Source organism: Nymphaea colorata, chromosome 3, assembly GCF_008831285.2.
Source record: "Nymphaea colorata isolate Beijing-Zhang1983 chromosome 3, ASM883128v2, whole genome shotgun sequence".
In the NCBI taxonomy this organism is placed as follows: Eukaryota; Viridiplantae; Streptophyta; class Magnoliopsida; order Nymphaeales; family Nymphaeaceae; genus Nymphaea; species Nymphaea colorata.
Window position 1 is genome coordinate 5,819,398 of NC_045140.1, and position 19,171 is coordinate 5,838,568.

Here is a 19,171-nt window from a genome sequence, read left to right on the forward strand (position 1 = left end):
GCTCCACTATGAGTAAAGTAATGGTTCATCTCTTTCTTCTGACTTGCCATCCACAACTACAAGGCCCAAACATAGGCATCATGTTCATGTTAGGAACTACTGTAAAATACCTTCATGTACCACAGTGACCACATGCACCATGTACCCACAATATTCCAATGCCACAAATCTCTCTCTCTCTTTCCCACATGCATGGACACATGCAAAGCAGAATTGAGATATCAACTGATTAAGATTGTGCACGGTTTGTGGCCCGGACCTTTTGCTTTTTGTGGAGGAAAATATGCGGCACTCTTAGTCTGTCCGTTTCTAGCCGCAGACCACACCCGTCCATCAAAAGTTTTGTCGAAAACATGAAAATTTCATGGAGCACCCACATCAGACTTCTGCACTTCTGCTGGTGACTCGAGTGCCCGTCGGCCAAAATATCCTGGCTCCGCCATTAGTTTCTTGTAGTGAATTTCACGTTCTTTGAGCTGGTTCTATCTTCTTTGTCTTCTTATTTAGCATTGATTTGGATAGGTCTTGTTACATTGTGGTGTTGGGTTTACTGCGATCTCACATCTTTGGTGGTATCAGTTACGATCACTCACTATGGATGCCCTTATAAAGTACGGTTGATGGAATGTTGGTAATTGTTCTTTTCTTCTTTATGAAAAGTTGGAACATAGTTTTCATTGTAGTGGAGTTTCATGATTTAGCTTTTAAGTAGGGCTTGCTCATAGAGTGGATTATGGAAATCCTCCTGTACTTTTGCACATATATATATAAAGTACAGGAGGGTTTCCATAATCCACTCTATGAGCAAGCCCTACTTAAAAGCTAAATCAGAGAGAGATGCAAAAGCACAGGAGGATTTCCATGATCCAATCGTTTAACCACTTCAAATTGTGATCCAAAGCGGTAGATGAAGGGTTGGAAGTGAGCAATATCTTGGCTGGTGGCTCATGGAACCTTTGTGTTCAATTTTTTATCTTGCATCATGTAGCAATTCATGGCAATGTACTAACACCAAGAAAGGCTCAATCTGTTAGGGTAGTTTTGCAGCAGATACACTCATGGAATATTAGTTTTAGTGTTTCATAAATTTGAACCAATCTTTGAGACAGATTCATGAAAAATTGTTCTCTGTTAAGAACTAGGACTCCTCTCACCTTCCCCTTGTCCTCAGGGTCTAAGGCTGCATTGGTTCAGGCAAGCGGATGACACCCATAATAATTAAACGAGGGACTGCTTGTCTACTTGCCGCTATAAACTCCTGGGGGGCAAGAGAGGGCACAGCCAGTTGATGACTTTTAAGTCTTGCATTACAATAATAAGTTTAAAGATAAGTTACTATTGACAAAAACAATTGTTCCAAACTGTTTCTCTCTGCTCAATGGCCACCACTTTAAATCTAAAAGCCAAAAGAAAAGCTCAAAAGGCAGCAGCTTTTTTCTCTGCTTCCCATAAGGAAAAGGAAAATTCTTACCAGTGCTTTATGCACAAGCAGCAACAGAGATTCCTGCACTAACTCTTAGGTCATTGCCCATAACCGTGTTCCCTCTGACACCAGCCTTACCTTTTTCTGCGATTAAGACTTTTTCATTTCCTGTGGTGAGACAGAAGGCAGACAAGGTCTTCACTGTGTATGAGGTCCATAGACCGAAGCATTTAAATTCACCACATTTCAATGTCTCCCAATCAATACTGCGTTACTTTTTTGTGAACAACTTCACTGCTTCCACCATTCAACTCCTTTTGCAGATATTATGTACACTATTGATGATATTATGTACACTATTGATGGTTCTGTAATCTTTCAAAAAAGAAATCTAGAGGAGATTAGGCCAGATAGTGCCTCCAAGATGAGGGTCTTGTGGCTAATATGGCTGGGAAATGGGTTGCCCAGTCGGCCATGTCTGAAAATCCAAGGTGCAATCATGCAGGATTAATCCAGGGATTTTCAGCTTTATGGATGCATGGGAATGTCAAATGTCTATATGTTATTAGCCATCAACATAAGTCATGTTCTTCCTACAAAACCCAATTAATTGGCTCATTTCCACTCGATCAGTTGGTACTCTAATTTGAACTTGCTGTTGAAGAAGCCAAATAGTTTTGGTTTGGATTTATAGCAAAAAATTCTGAATGAAATACTCAATACTTGTGATTTGCCAAATAAATGTTGAACACAAAAGCTCAGAAGTATGAGTTCACCGGTTATGATTTTTCTTTTTCCGGGTTGCAATAAATCTTGAATAGCCAATTTTGATGGTTGGAGTATATATCCAAAACTCAAATAATAGTTGCAGGTTCGTGCAGTTTTTGGGTTACAGCCGAATCCAGATGGGTATAAATTGGCAGGATCTCAGTACACATGGAATCTAAATACAATATGAAATTAATGCTCAATTAGATATAGTTACAAGGGCCTGGTCAGTCGCATATCCATAACTTAAATGCGAGCAGCTGGCGCCCCAAGGGATCAGGGCTATAATTGCAGTTAGCACTCAAAGTACCACACTTATAAGAGTTGACCATATTTAGTAGGGCAAAGTTGAAATCACGGGCATAATATAGTTGGTTCCATTGGTACCTCGGCAACGGATTGGGGAAAAAGGGGGAGGAGTGTGGAGAGGAGGGAGGAGACGGGGTGAAGGGGAGAGATTTCCACCTCTCATCAAATCACCATGGAAGAATCTCACATTTTCAGCTCTAAGGTGTGGAAAGTGTGAAATTATCAGGTGTTAGTCAAAATCCAGCCACAAAGGGCTTGCGACTGTCGCGCATTTGCAGTCTGTTATAGTCCTGCGGCTAATCTTTCATACTGAATCCACATAACTCTTGTTAGAGTCTTTGGTGCTCCAGATGATCATGCATTTATAGAGAACACCACTCATTTCACCTTCTTATGCTACTGTGTCAGTGTAGAACAAACAAGCTTTCTGCATCATTGGAGAGTTTTGCAAACACAGATCATCTAGTTTTTTATCCTCGAAGACTCTGCCTCTCTCTCAAAATACACACACACACACACACACACACACACACACACACAGACAAATAGCTAATTTAGGCAGCTTCTCTAAGCAAAAAAGGTTGGGATATAATATATTGGTTAATCTGGTTTAACATCCTAACCCTGCAAACAAAACATTCTATTCCAGACTCTACATGGGCCACTTCAGACCAACTTCAGTGGGCATACCATATGCTTCCTACCAAGAAGCATGGGTGGCATACTTTACCCACTGATTATGTTTATACACAAAAATTGGATTTGAGGAAAAAAGAAAGAAAGTATACACGTTTTGCTTCTGGGAAGAGAAAAAAAAAACAGCCACTACATTCATCGCCATTCACTCCCCTCCATTGCCTGCCAAAATAGGGGATCCTTAGCGGTCACCAGTAAGATTGCCAAGGTCGTGCATTTCCCCTCCAGCTGATTGGCTGAAAGAATCAAGTCCTCTGCAGTCGTTAAAACACCATATTTAGGGCACAATTCATGCAAAATGCCCAAGAACATTATAGAAGAAACCACAGAGAAGTTACAATTTAGGTGCCTATCACGATGCGCCCTAACAGATATGACTAAACTCACAAGATCTGACATTTCTGTAAAGCTTCCATTTTGAGAAGCCCTGATATAATCAACCAAGGAATGTTTCACCTGAACCAAGATGCGTAACTAATGAGATAAACAACAAAATAGACTTGCTTAAATTTTCAAGCCTGATGACACGGTTACCATACACAATGCAGCAAATGACTCTGAAGTTCTGTCCGATAAATCATACAAGCTGCACTTGATAGTTGATAGTTACATAAAAGCCATCACAAGCGGCAATGTAAGTTGCCATAGCAAGTTACCGGGAAGATCCAGTTGACTACTATTTTACATATACATACTGTCCCTGGGCATGATACAAATTATGTACCTTTAGCCACAACCGTTTAAAGGTTGATAGCATTTACCTGAATGTTTGAGAACATGTACAACTGATAAGCAATTGCAGAGCCAGAAATTTAATTGAGGGTGGGAAACATGTAATCTATGTCACATAGGTACTGGTACGGAGCATTCAAAAAAACTTGGGTATATATAACAAAAAGTAAGAATTCAAACAAACAAAACAACACATTCATGATTCAACATCTATAGATTATGAAGAAAAAACTAATCAACAAAGTATGAAAAAGCCAAACATACTAAAAATCCAAAATATATTAGCTTTACTGATCGTCATTTTAGAATAACTTAAGTACCTAACATATTAAGTATGAAAAACATATTAGTACACTAACAATATTCCATATAAATTTAAAAGAAAAACAACACAATGTATCAATATACCTTCTAAATAAAACTCTCGTCATAAATATCATATTGCTTATAAGTTATCTATGTCACATAGGTACAGGTGAGGGTACAAACCATTTTTCAAAAAACTTAAAACTTGGGTATGGGGGTATGGCTCTATATGTGTGTGTGTGTGTGTGTATATATATATATATAACAAAAATAAGAATTCACACAAACAAATCAACACATTCACGATTCAAAATGAATAGATTATAAAGAAGAAACTAATGAACAAAATATGAAAGTAACAAAACATACTAAAAATCCAAAATAAAAAAAAAAGAAAACTCTAATTTTTGGACAGAAATTGACTTGGTCAACATTGATCGAGTCCAAAAAGACAGATACGGTCCTGGGTACGTTGACTGTACTAGGCATCGCTTTGACTGTGCCCGAGACATACCCACGGGCATACGGGTCCGTACCGCTATGCCTGTATGGTAGAGGTAGTACTGCTCCATAAAAGTAGTACCCATGTGACATAGTAAGTCATAAAGAACTAGACAAGTAAATCAAGATATACAAAAAATAAAAGCACTAACAGTATACAATAGTAACAACATGGAAAGCATATAAATTTAAAAGAAAAAAAAGTAAATTCTTCAAAAGATATAACCAATCATTAAAACTGAAGAATGCAGAAAAATCACAGACTCATAGTCAATGTGGAAGCTACAACAAGAAAAAGAAGTAAACAATAATATTAAGTATTAAGCATTAAGAATAACACATAGAAGAACAAAATACAAAGAAGTAAACATTACATGTCACATGCAGGGCATAGAAGAAGGGCAGATGACTCCACACGAGTTGCCCGATAGTAGGAGGGTTTGACGGAAGAAAAACAATGCTCACAAATTCCCAAACGCTTCCAGCAACCTTCAAGTTGATGCCTACCAGTTATTTCGCCGGAGATATCATTGTTTGCTGGAAAACTGCAGCAACCTTCATAACAGCAGACTGACGCATAGTCACACGTAGAGCAGTCAACTCTGTTGAGGCTTTTGTGTTTAACCATGTATATATGCAGCAAGAAAGAAAGAAAGAAAGCCCTAATTTTTGGGCTGAAAAGGACATGGCCAATTTTGACGAGTCCAAAAATGTATGGGTACAGTCATAGGTGACCACACCCACTATGAGATGACTGGTGTTCAACCTGCATCCAAGGCCTTACTAGTACCCGTACTTGTGTCATACCCAAACAGATATTGGTATGGTGCTTGGACAACAATACCCATGTGACATAGCATGTAATTAGTAGTTGAGGAGGGGGTGGGTTGGGGGAGGAAGGGGACTCATATCTATAACAAAATCACCTACCCTTCCTAGCCTACATGTGCCTCCATGGTAGAGGCCCACACTTTCGGGTGATGTCCAACCAAAGAAGCAAATGATAATGGTTTTTTATGGTATTGACTCCAAGAAGTTAGTCGGTGCTGCCATGGATGGAGACTAATGCATGTGTTTTTGTTAGGCAAAGAGAGAATGGAAAAAAAAAAAAACCGAGAGGGACAAAAAAATTTGGGAAAAAGAGTAAATGAGGGAGAGAAAGATAGATAGAATCATGGAAAGCGGAATCGGGTAAGGAAAAATGGCGGATAGAGAGAAAGACAGAGAGAGAGAGAGAGAGAGAGAGAGAGAGAATTTTATCCAAGTAATGGCAATCACCTACAAAAGAAAATTTTGACTGCCCATCTGCACAATTAAAGAGCCTATTTATAGAGTCCTACAGGCTACAACCGACCCAACCCAAACCCAAAATAACCACACGGCTCATCCTAATCGAAAACTACCTGTACAAATATTCTTGGCCATACATGTATTTCTGAGCCAAATGTAGTTAACCACCCAGATTGCCTTGATCCTTAGCTTCTCCCATTGCTAACATCAACAAGCCCAAAATTAGGACAGTCTCAGATCCACCGTTGCTTGTAGAAGGTCTTGGGCTCAAGACGGGTCAATAAGCTCTCCTCTTGTGTATGGTATATAGTGCTACCAATTGCATGTTGTAGTTGTACCACCCGGGTCCCATACCCAAAAAGGCTCATCTTTCTTGGGATCTAGTTTGGCTTAGAATACCACCTCCACTTTCATATCAAATCCAACACAGCTCTCCATTAGGCTCTCCAATATTTGGAGGTAAAGGAGGCACATTCAAGTTAGTGCTTGCTGCTTTTATCCCCAGATACTTTTTTCCCCACTTGAGACTAGTTGTAGGACTTTTGGTCTCCACTTCTATTGTCATTATCCTATGCAATGCCTTCTTTCAAACCTCTCGCGCTGGTCATGGAATGGAAAATACTATCTGTCTTAGGTGGCTCCTCAGACTCCACTTTCCGGTCATTAGCTCCATTCTCGCTGCTACTAAGTGGCTTTTTCGTTGCAAGGAGCCTCTTATTTCTTTTTTTCAATATTGGTCCCATTTAAAGCAGTGTCTGGGTCCTTAGGCTCATGTAGTTGGAGCTCCAGCCGAAGCCCTTCTTTTAGGCCACCAATAAAGGTGGCCATCAAAGCCTTAGACAGCCATTGATCCATAAAACTAAGATTCTTTAAAAAGCAAGAATCACCAAACCATGCTTCAATGTAGTCCTCTAAGATCGTCCATCAATTTCATCATGGCATGAGCTTAACTACACATACCATCACATAGTATGCCCATCAAAATGCAAGCTAGCAAGAGGTACCTTTTGATCCTCTAGCACATGTTAACACGTGAAGAATTGTCAAGCCTTGAAAAGCCACTGTCGCACGTTGCTGCTTTCAAATTTTGGAAAGTCCATCTTCACTCTTTCCTCGGACTCCTGCTGATCATGGTCTTGGCAGCATTGACCACCTTCATTATTGGCCTCTCCTTCAATGTAAGCTGATCCTTCATCTTCCGTAGATGGGCTTTTCTTTTTTTTGCAAGCTCATGGACCTGTGCCTTGCTTCTCCCAAGATGCTGGTTCAACTCTATCAAGTTAACCTGAAGCTGCCTCATAGCTTCGATCAAAGTAGCCATGGAGACGTCTTCGTTGGAGTCTTGAGGTCCAAGTTTCTGGGGCGGAACCATAAAGGGTTGGTTTTTGCAACCATAGTCAAAGAGACTCTGCCACCACAAATGGTAGAGGTCTGCCCTAGGATTTGGGTGATGTCCGACCGAAGAAGTAAATGACAATGGTTCTTGATGGTGTTCCCCCAAAGAAATCAGTCGGTGCTGCCATGGACACTAATGTATGTAATTTTGTCAAGAGAGAATGAAAAAACAAAAGGGAAGACCGGAGGAGAGGGAAAGAGAAATTAGGGAAGTGAGTAAATGATGGAGCGAAAGAGAATGAAAATTGGGTAAGGAAAAGTGGTGGGTAGAGAGAGAGAGAGAGTTTTATTCAAATGGCCGCAATGACCTAAAAAAAAATTCAGACTGCTCATCTGCACAATTAAAGAGCTTATTTATAGGCTCCTACAACTGACCTAAGACCAAAACAAGCATATAGGTAATCCTAATCCAAAATTGTCTGTAAAAACATTCTTGGGCCAGACATGTATTTCTGACATGGTTAAATTCCAAATGTAGTTAACCATCCTAATCACCTTGATTATTAGCTTCTATGATTGCTAACATCAACTGGACCAAAATAAGGATGGTCTCACTCTGCCACTGCTGCTAAGCACCTTTGGGGTTGAAAATTTTCACACCAGGAAGAAGAGAGACACTTATACCCATAGAGTATTTCTACTCCCCATCTCCAATGGATGGTTCTTAACAGCTGAACCTTTATAACAAGAGCTGTTCAAGAGTGAGACCTAGCAACTAGCATGTACTGTTACCTCCCCAGCCAACACGAGCCTGGCATTAAACTAAACCTTTGCTCACATAAAGACCAGGTAAAGAGAACCTTTTTTCCTTCTTAAACTTTTCAACTTTGTGTGCAGAAGAGAATATCAGAGCTAAACTTATCATTTCTAAAATGTCAGCCGAGCTGAACATTGCAAATAATCAGGGTTAGTTGGCTGTCCAAAACAGAAACTGCTTTTTTAGACAGCTGTCATGCAAAAGCCCATTTGCTTGAGCTCTGCCAGTTTTATCTTAGTGGACAGGCACAGACAAAAAGAGCAAGGGCATCAGGATCACACGTGAAAGTGGTCTAAGTCTTAGTCAAGCAAACTCATGCTTCCTTCAATGCAAATGCCCAATTTTCATGTCTTCTAACTAACTTTTAATCTACACGGATTAGCTAAAACCTCCAAAATTTTATGTTAAACAAAAAGATCATATCATTGTTGACACAAACAAGTGTACATAACTGCGTCATACTGAACAAATTGATGTTTGATAGTTGACACAACCCAAGATTTATTTGCCACAAAGATGGATACATGCACAAGCTACTTACAAGCTAAGTTGGGAAAACTGAAAGACGGGCATGGGTTAGTCTATGCTTTAAAAAGACTAACTGAAGTAGTCCGTCTGAGTCTGTCCAAATTGATTGATCAAAATAAAATCAACAATGACATATGAAAACACATTTGAATTTTGAAATGCCAAAAAGTAATAAAATATAAAATATCATTGTGAATTAAGTAAATCATACAGTTACAGTTTCATAAACATTATATTACAAAAATTTGAATTCATGACAACAAAGCTACACACACGCATACCTGTGCACATAATTATAACTTGGGTCCTGGAGACTTGGAGGCCACCGATTACTCAGTAGAGAAGCAACCTGAGCCTACCAATGACTACTTGGATCAACTAGTTGCTAGTTTGAAAACAGGTTAAAGGTGACATCCATCTTAAACCATCTAGAATTTTAATTTTGAAATTTCAAGTGACCATCTTATATATGGAGGATCATGAGGGTGAAATTTCTAAAACAAGATTATATAGCAATAAGACATTTAAAGAGTTCAGAGGCACATACTAAAGCAAATATTTCTCAACAACTGTTCGACCAAACTTCTCCTGGACATCCTTTGGAGTTTCAATCTGCACCAGGGCAAAGGTGGCATCACATTCAAATTAAGATCATTGAAAGAAATGGTAGTACCATGATGAAATGAGAACTTGGACTTACAGCATTAAGAGCTTTGAAGACCGCTTTGACAGTGTTATGTGGATTTCTGGAACCAATAACCTGTTAACAAGAAAAATACTTGGCAAATCAAACCAAAAATTGATAGAATTATGCATTGTTTGAACTCAAGACCATTCCCCAGAAAAAGCTTCTACATGCATCCATATGCAATTAGTAACCCGGCCTAACATTACTTACCTTTGATTTGACATTCTTATAACCAGCCAGATGTAGGATAGTTTCTACTGTCCTGCCTGCCTTCATTCCAGTAGTTGTTGGAGCAGGCCACAAGTAGATCTGCAAGAGAGGTTAACAACCAGTAAATAAGATTCTTTGTCAAATGACTATATGGATTGAGACAGTAACAATACAAACCTTGGTCTTCTTATAGTTTGTCTGGATGGCATGTGGAATTGTATGATCCTCATACCTTTCTACGTAATGGAGATTCTGGAAGCATTTTTCATACGCCTGGAAGAAGAAAATAAGAAATCACTAGTTCACCAAGGTTTTGAATCTTGATAACCAAGAATGCCCAAGCACAAGGCTGGTGAACAAGAAGCTATTAGAAGGAAACAGAACCTATAAATTGGTTAAGGCATTATTATGTATATGCCACAAAAACCAGATGTTAGACTTTATGTGTACAATCTAGCAACTATGGCAGACACTGTCTGCACATATAGACAAATAAAGCAACATGGTATCAATATTCAAAATCTAAAATGAACATAATAGCAGGAAAAAAATACAATCATAAGTTTTTCCCAATTTTAGAGAGATAACTGATACCCAAAACATGAACCAGAGATACTTCCCTGCAGTGATACGCTAGAGAGAACATGCAAATGGATGAGATACTAAAAATCACAAGTAACATAAATGCACAGTCATGCACAAAAATTTTTGAGAAAACAGTTTCCATATATAGATGAAAGAGGGATTCTTGAAGAATTAATGTCCTTTGACATTTCTTCCACCTTATAATCAATCTTAAACATAGTTCCAGTAGAATTTATCTAAAATTAATTAATATGGTCATATAAAGAGCAATATTAGTTGGTTTTTCCAGTTTGATCCATATCATATTTAAACCTGTTGATCTCTCTCTTTCATTCTATCTCTCTCTATTGCCCTCTCTCTCTTGATCTACCTCCGTCTCTCCTTCTCTATTTGCTGCCCTCTATCTTACTTGATCTCCCACCCTCCCACCCTCTCTTAATCTACCTCCCTCTCTCTCTCTCTCTCCATCTCTCTCTGTCTATACTCTATAAATTCTCAAAGTATTTAGTTTTCTTCCTATTAATTGAAGTTTGACTAAAAACTCGGTGCAAATTTATTTCTATGATAGTATGAATTTATGAAATCAATTTGCCTGTAATTTGTGTGCGTTCATACTCATATTTGGACTTTGGCTATATGCATATCGATCAGGCGACATTCTCTTCAAATCGCTCCATTCATCAATTAAATTCAAGCCCAATAAGATACCTGATTGGTGAAACTTAGCTCATGCAGAGAAAAAAATTGAAAAAGAGAGCAAATTAGCAACTATCTCTAGAAATACTTTGGCTCCTGATCAACCATGTGAAACCCGAAACAACAAGAGGCCATCGCCACCAAATGAAACTTCACCTTTTCCTTCTAAGTTAAATCACATTAATTTGCCATTAAGCAGAAAGCTCTCAATGTTATTTAAATGCACCATTAAAAAAACATATATCGTTCAAAGAAATGGGTACATTTTTCTATTTGGATACCGAAGGAAATACACTTCAAATTTTCTGACTGTGTTCAGCCATACTAACAGTACTTTGGCCCCAGCATATTGGGGCGAAAACATCCAGATAAGTGAAAACCAGAAGGAAATTAGCAGTGAAGCTAATAGTAAAAGAGAGCTCTAATCAATACCTTCTGAAGAGCAATTGGAACTGCAGGACCTTTTGCTTTAGCAAAGCCAATAACCCCATGATAGTTACCACAAGCTAATAAAGCAGTATACTTTATTACTTGCCCTCCCTTAAAAAGGTGAAAATAAGAAACTTAGAATCCTATAAGTGAAGATAATAGCCAAATGAAGTCCAAATCAATATGGAGAGCAATGACAAACCTTTGTCACTTTGCACGTCCGGTTAACATCTATCAGCTTGACATCAAATCCCTGAAAGCAATGACGAAAATGCTAAGCATGATAATACTTGCATCATATGACATTCACAATGCAGTCTAGATAATGAAAGGTATATGCAATGCCATCTGATATATGTTTGATGGATTCATGGGCAGCTCACAGTAGATTGAATAGCATTTCGATCCCAGAAAAATTCTTTAAGCAGTAAGACATAGATATAGTTAGAATGTAAATAAGCTTTATCTATCTGAAAATTGTTACCTATAACTTAATGAATAAAGGCCACAGAAGTCCTTTGCTACACTAACCATTACTACAATTGGGTACTCAGGCTTCTACCTAAACAAAAACAACCAGTGGTGATGACAATGATGACACTGACAAGTGAACATGTAAAATATTTAAAAGAAAATCAATCAACATAGTGAACATGAATAGGCATTCCCCCAGACTGAGGGTTAATCTAAAGAAATAAAGGGATGACCTTGTTTGACATCATTTATGAAAGTCAATTGAGAAGTCCAAGACATGTGAAATACATTTTCTGCAAAATTTAGCTACTATTCAATGTAGCAACATTAAATTTGTGTTCTTCCCTCATCAGATAACATGATTGCCCTAATGGTAAAAGAAAGCATGCATTACAAATTTGAGCATGTCCTGAATGAGAAGTCCAAGACATGTGAAATACATTTTCTGCAAAATTTGGCTACTATTCAATGTAGCAACATGAAATTTTTGTTCTTCCTTCATCAGATAACATGATTGCCCTAATGGTAAAAGAAAGCATTCATTACAAATTTGAGCATGCCCTGAATGAGAAGTCCAAGACATGTGAAATACATTTTCTGCAAAATTTGGTTACTATTCAATGTAGCAACATGAAATTTTTGTTCTTCCCTCAGATCAGATAACATGATTGCCCTAATGATAAAAGAAAGCATGCATTACAAATTTGAGCATGTCCTGAAGAAAATAAAATATATATATATATATACATATATATGTATATATACATATATATATATGTATATATACATATATATGTATATATACATATATATATATATATATATATACATATATATGTATATATACATATATATATAACATCCAGACCTACCTTTCGGTACAAAGGTCTTCTCTTTTTCTCAGTCAAAGAGTTTCTCTCCTCTGCCAGATCTCTGATCTCCTCCTCCAGAACCTTACCCTTCTTCCCAAAAGTATGATCAAGCTCCAAAAGCTTCTGTTCAATCTGCCTGTCAATAGCATTAAGCTTTTCTAAAAGCACATCATCCTTATCTTCAAGGAAATCTTCGTCGTCGTCATCATTTTCAGCTCCTTGAATGATTTGCTTCTCCTTTTCAAATCCCGCATGTTCTAGAAGGTCGACAGAAGGTCCAACCTGCTCGTGTTGGATGACTCCATAGTTTGCCGGATTGTTTGGGTCATAGGCCTCCTTCCATTCCACTAATCTTACAGCACGATTCAACTTTTGAAGGAGAATGAACCTATCCTTTCCAGTTGCTTCTTTGAGTCGATTAATGAGCTCACCAATAACCCTGTACTCCAGTGGTAGTGAAAGATGTTTCTCCTCAAATTTGTCAATTTTGTTCATCCATTTGAAGGCATCATCAAAAGTTTCTGCCCAAACAAAAATGTATTATTTTTCCTTCAAGGATGGTGGTGGCTTCTAGGATTGCAGGGAAAGACAATTTAAACTTTTGAAGAATTTACTGCTACTGACCCATTTATAACAAAATCTTTTACCAAAATTGGAAGAATTTCCTTTTCTTCCTCGATGTTACAGGAATAGTTTTTAGCCTGTTAAACAAAAACCGTGAACAATTAAAAACATTGGATATTACTTTGAAAAATTTATACTTGAAAAAGGATACTTGCAACAGTTTGAATGAATTTCTACAAGAAACATTTTCAATTTTAGTAGGGGTCTCCGTTCAAAGCCATGGCTTCTGAGAATAAACTTAGAACTTATGACGGAAAAGAACTAGGAGGTATAACATGATGAAAGCCGAAAAGGTCAAAAGAACCGTGCAAAGGACGATCCGGCATTTGTGAAATATATTTTTCTTTAAACCGTATTAGCTATACCTCAAGAAGCAAAATGCACACGCATAAAATAGTAATGAAAAATAAGATGTTGGTAACAGTAAGATGTTTCTAAATGAGTGCGGAATTAGATTCTGCGGTAAATTTTTTAATAACATCATTATTATGAAGGTGGAATCATGAAACTCTTCATCGTGTTCTCCAGTAATATTTAACATGTATTATTGAAGATGCATTGTAGAATATAAAACATCATGAGGGTTCCATTTCATGGGCGCCCCCACATGGCATAAGCTGAGGGCTTTTACTAGGACCCCATTTTCCCTACAGTTCTCCAAAATTGTAAACAGAACCCTAAAGAATAAATTTGCCCAGATAAAAGACATCGATGTTTGCTCGGTATCATCTACCCCCTATAGTACTGCATTTCATTAGTAACACAACCAGGGGCACCTACATTGATTCTAAATGAATGGGAACTCAAAACTAATACTTCGATAAAATCCAACCTGCTTCAACAAGATTCTTGATCATCTCCTGGTGCTTCTTGAACTTCTTCTCGAACAGGTCAGCGCGTTTGTTTGATTCCTCCGGCGAGTACCTATCATCATCGTCGCTGCTATCCGATTCCGTCCACTCCTCGAACCCATCGACCTCCCTGGCTTCCTTTGCGCTCTTCTTCTTGAGCTTCTCTATGAGCGGCCCCACGCCCATGTAGTCCTCCTCCTCTTCGGCGTAATCGACCTGCTCCCCCCTGCGTCGCCGCTCTTCTCTTTCCCGCTGCTTCTCTCTCTCTACCTCCGCGAGGAGATCATAGACCACTCTGTCTGTGCAGAAAAAACGGCCAATTCGACTGTCGAAACTTTGAAATCTCGGAATAATCGAGTTGGGCGCTGGAAATTGGGGCCAAGCAATGCCGGGACTGAAGAAGGCCCTTGAAGGGTTGCGGAAAATTTTGGTTGGTCGCGTGAAAAACCGATGGCAAGTTCTTCTGATATTGAAGAACGTCATTTTTCAACGAGAACGAAAGCTTTTAGGGATTGAAAGAGGAAGGTAGACTGGAAAACAGGAAGGATCGCCTTCTGCAAAGGCTCATTGACGGCAATGATGCACTCCCTCCGTCCTCCGGCCGCCAGAGAGGCAGGAGGGTGAACGTTAAACCCCTGAAAACCCCCACCCAAAAAATTTCGATTGATGGGCTAGAAAATAACGGCGTTAAATTCAGACTGAATTTAACTTATTTAAATACGCGGAACCAGTACACTATTTAAAAGCTGGAAATGCAGAACACTTCTTTTTTCCTATTTAAATAATTACAAAAAAAATGCATGTTCATATATTTTTCTGAATATTCAAGCATTGTTTAGTAAAGTTAAAATATATTAAAAACAGTTAAAATTTGACAAGTCCCCGTCTTGAATCGGCCAAAACCAAATTAGTTTGCCATCGATTCGATTGGAATCAATCTATTCGACCCAATCCAGTGGAATGATTTAACCATTAACCTACAATCGCCCGTCAGACAAAAACCTTGTAATATCAAATCGGCCCGGCTGATTATTTAATTCGCTCCAGATGAATATGATATGGTGATTGGAAATGGAAAAAGTCATTCTCGCTCCACTTGCTGGCGAGGAGATGGACTGCAGTGTGGAGGAAGGAGGAAACGGTGGAGTTCAACCGGTGTTAGGCAAGCTTAACAAAGACGCGTCTGCAGTTAAGGGTCCCTCCTAGGCGCCAATTGTTGAAGGGGAAAAGCTTGATGATGAAGATGATCTGAAAGAGGTAGAAATTGGAGAGGTGAACTTCAATAAGGTGTTGTTCGTCCCCAAATCAGCTCATGAGAAACTTAAAGCCCCTTTCTAATTTACAGCTATTGCAACGCTTTCGGGTGGTCGCACTCACAACAGGTTAGAATTTGAACTTGTATTTTCTTTCCTTCATTCTCTTTGGGCTTCATTCTCTTTGGGCTGCGCTATGCCCGATCAAGTTCTAGTCAGCAGGTAAGGGCTTGTTCCTGGTAAAGGCCTCAAATGAGGCTGATCTGCAAATGATTGTTGCTCCTAGCCGTTGGAAAGTGGAGGGGCGGGTCCTGGTTGCTAATCTGTGGTGACCTGGTATCCCTTTGAAACTTGAAACGTCAAGTAGGGTCTGCATTTGGGTGCGGCTTCCTGATCTTCTGGCAGAGTTATGGAAAAACGGTATATTCCAGACGTTAGCTGGAATGATGGGGTTGACATTTGTGGAAGCCGATGCTTTCACAAGGGAGGTCGCTAGCCTCTCTTTTGCGCATGTGCTCCTTGAGGTTATGCTGGCCTTTCATCCATTGAATGAAGTCAAAGTCTCGTTTGAAGAAGGGGTTGCCCTGGTGCAAAGTGTTGAGTATGAGTTAAACGTGAGATATTGCCTTAAAAGGTGGGGCGACAACCCATTTCACATTTGCATGTGAGGAATTGAAGCAATCTCCCACTATAGATTCTGCTGGAGTATATGATGGTAAGGCATGGATGACAATTAAAAGCCCCAAACGCCGGTCCTTTTCCCTGAACAAAACTGCTGGTTTAGCTGATCAGACAAACAGATTTCAGCCCTACATAGTTTGACCGAGAAGGAGGATGGTGTTACTGCTAAGGAGGGAAGGACTGGTTCTGAGCTTATCCCTGAGCATGCGAGAAGGAAACCTGCTCAGGCCAAGGAGGCTTGCACGGAAGTGGTGGATCATGACAGGTTACGTAATCGAGCGGATGCTCCTGCCGTAACTAAGGTGGTGGCTAGTGTAAGCATCCTTCAAGCTTAGCAAGGTGCTGATTCTATGGCTACAGATGAGTCTCATGATCACGCAATTGGTGTAATGGCCTCTCACCGAAAAAGCTCAATGGAAAAAAAATGCTAGTAAGCAAAGCTACTAGCTCATTTAAGAAGAGGCCCAACAGCCATCCTCAGCTAGAGAAGCTCCTCTCTGATCTATATGTCTCTTGCTCATACACCGGCCTGCTCTTTCCTCAGACCATGAACCACCCTAGCTTCGGTGCAGCTGAAGCCAGGGCCTAAGCAGCTGCTGAATATCCATGTGATCAGAAAATGAGCTAACCTTTATTTAAAGAAGAGAAGAAAATCCAAATGGATGAAAAGGATAACACCCTAGCAGTGAAGAGCTGGTTGAGTGTAGTAGTGACTGCAGTGTTCTTGTTGGGACGCAATGAGGTTCCTTTCTTGGAACGCTTGTGGGCTGGCCGGCGTCACTAGCCAGCACGATCTACAGCTTATTTTTCAACATGCCAACCCTGAGATTGCAGTCCTCACTGATACAAAATTGAACAAGGCTGCTTTGGAAAAGCTCGGTTTGAAGTTTCCTAGATATCACTCTATTTCTAACATTCATCTCAATGGCCAATGGGCCAGGATTTGGCTATTGTGGGATGTCGACAAGATACAAGTTTAGGCCTCTAAAGTGCAAGTTCATTGTATCTCTATTGTGGTTAAGCACCTCAGTTCTGGTAGAATGTTTTCGGTTTTAGGGGTGTACTTCCATCTGGATTTCTGAATTCAAGGGTTCTAGTATGATGAGCTTAATGAGGAGCTTTCTAGTGTGTTCACATCCCAAAATTTTTGGTTGGTTTTGGAGTGCTCCAGAAAAATGAGGTTTTGTTTTGAAATATGAAAAAAAGGGACCTGCCCGTCAGTATGAGGATCAACCGTTCCCGACGCTTTTACCAGGGGTAATCAACCCAAGGACTATGTTTATGATTGTTGCATTTCGTTTTAACTTAAATATCTTTTTGATTTTATATGTGGTATAGAAAAATATTGAAAGTTTGATGTTTCAAACTTTTGAAAGGACTCTTGAAGAGTTGCTTGAGAATATGAAATATTTTGGAGAAAACTAAAATTGAAAAATATCATTTGGAAAGCTTGAGAAATCATTTTGAAGTCATTTTAGTGTTTTCTTAAGACTTTAAATAGGTTTGAGATTTTGCTCTAATTCGGTTACTGCCTAGTTAGAGCTTCATCTCATCTTGCTTAAGTTCTTTGGAGTGGTGCTTGTGATCATAAGTGATATTGAGTGAAAGTGAAGGCATGGATGCATTCATCTTATATGATTGGAAGAATGTAAAACATTCCTACCACGAGATTCATCTAAAGTCATTCCTACCATGACATTCATCTAGATGCATTCATATCATAACATACATCTAAGATTCTTGTTTTCATAATTGTTATATATATATAAGAAAGAAAAGTTTTTGAAAATGGATTGGGGTTGTAGACCCTCAAGTATAATTCCAAAGTTATTACTTAGTTTGTGGTCTTGATGAAATCGGCAAATGAAAAATTAAAATCTTAAATGATAAGAGTAAGATATTGAAAGAATGGAAAAGATGAAAGAAAAATGAAAAATTAAAATCTTAAATGGTAAGAGTAAGATATTGAAAGAATGGAAAAGAAGAAAGACTACATTTCAAGAGAGATATAGAGAAAGGAAGAGATAAAGAGATATTGAAAATCATAAAATCAAATATTTTAAAAGAGAGAGATATGTATTCGTCTACATATATGAAAGCTTATGAAAATGATATTTAGTTCAAGTAGAGAAGAGAAGATCTTTTTACAAATAGAGAGAGAGAAATTTTAAAATGGAACATGTATATATATATATATATATATATATATATATATATATATATATATATATATATATATATATATATATATATATGCGAGAGCTAAAAAAAAAAGAACATATATTCAATCATAAAAAGAGAAAGATAAAGAAAAGTATTCATGTACACATATACATATATAACACGTATATATGTACATGCCTTCATGAGAATAAAAATCAAGAAATGAAAACAACCGACTTCAAGTTTGATATGGGCTGGAATGGAGCTTGGACTTATGCAAGAGTCTAAGCTAAGTCTCTAAAGCCGCATTAGAAGGTTTCTTTTGAAAATGTTTTGGAAAATATGATTTATATAAACGTAGAATATTGTTATTTGGTTTGTTACAAGGGATATATTTCTTCCACCGTTGGGTATAGAAGAAAAATAAGCAATATAACGAATCACTCGTTAGGGTTCCTAATTGGGTGATTAGGAAGGAAACTAGCATAAAATGACATGCAAATGCATATTGACATGTACATTTTTGTAAAGGTTTTTCCTGGATTGGACAAGTCCCAACCTCAAAAATCACAAGAAGAAATCCCAACCCCAAACACTCATTTTCACCGTCCATTTCTTCCGGTGTACTCAAGAGTATCTCTTGATTCCGGATAGAAAATCATTTCAGCTTTCTTGCATGGTCATGGGGAAGTGGCAAGAGGAAAAGAGAAAATAGATGAAAATGAGAGGAAGAATATATACCTTGAATGTGAATGATATTGGAAATGAGCCATCTCTTTTGAATGATCTTGGACTTACATTGAATAAAGCTACAAGATGTTGAAGATGAAGCCTCCAAGAGATCTTTGTGCTTCCTTTAATAGTTGTTGCTTGATGAAGCTTGCTCCAAGTTGAAGAAGGAGAGGGAGTGAGGATGAAAGTGGAAGGGGGAAATGGAAGA

The 19,171-nt window shown here is 38.5% G+C and overlaps 1 protein-coding gene across 4 annotated transcripts; it reads right to left on the minus strand.

The window, feature by feature from the left end:
- Nucleotides 1-3,053: 3,053 nt before the first annotated feature.
- Nucleotides 3,054-14,795, minus strand: LOC116251195 (uncharacterized). 4 transcript variants are annotated; one of them, XR_007572908.1, is made up of 11 exons: nucleotides 14,116-14,795; nucleotides 12,660-13,180; nucleotides 11,516-11,566; nucleotides 11,317-11,424; nucleotides 9,781-9,876; nucleotides 9,604-9,702; nucleotides 9,406-9,465; nucleotides 9,253-9,317; nucleotides 5,110-5,290; nucleotides 3,584-3,652; nucleotides 3,054-3,450 (listed from the first exon to the last, which is right to left on the minus strand). XR_007572908.1 is itself a non-coding variant. In XM_031625310.2 (9 exons), coding segments are annotated over exons 1-9 (1,503 nt in total). In that variant the 5' UTR covers nucleotides 14,618-14,795; the 3' UTR covers nucleotides 3,054-3,449. The 4 variants fall into 4 exon arrangements, 1 of the variants encoding a protein (XP_031481170.1); XR_004171617.2 differs by lacking the exon at nucleotides 5,110-5,290; XR_004171619.2 differs by lacking the exon at nucleotides 3,584-3,652.
- Between the last annotated feature and the right edge of the window lie 4,376 nt (nucleotides 14,796-19,171).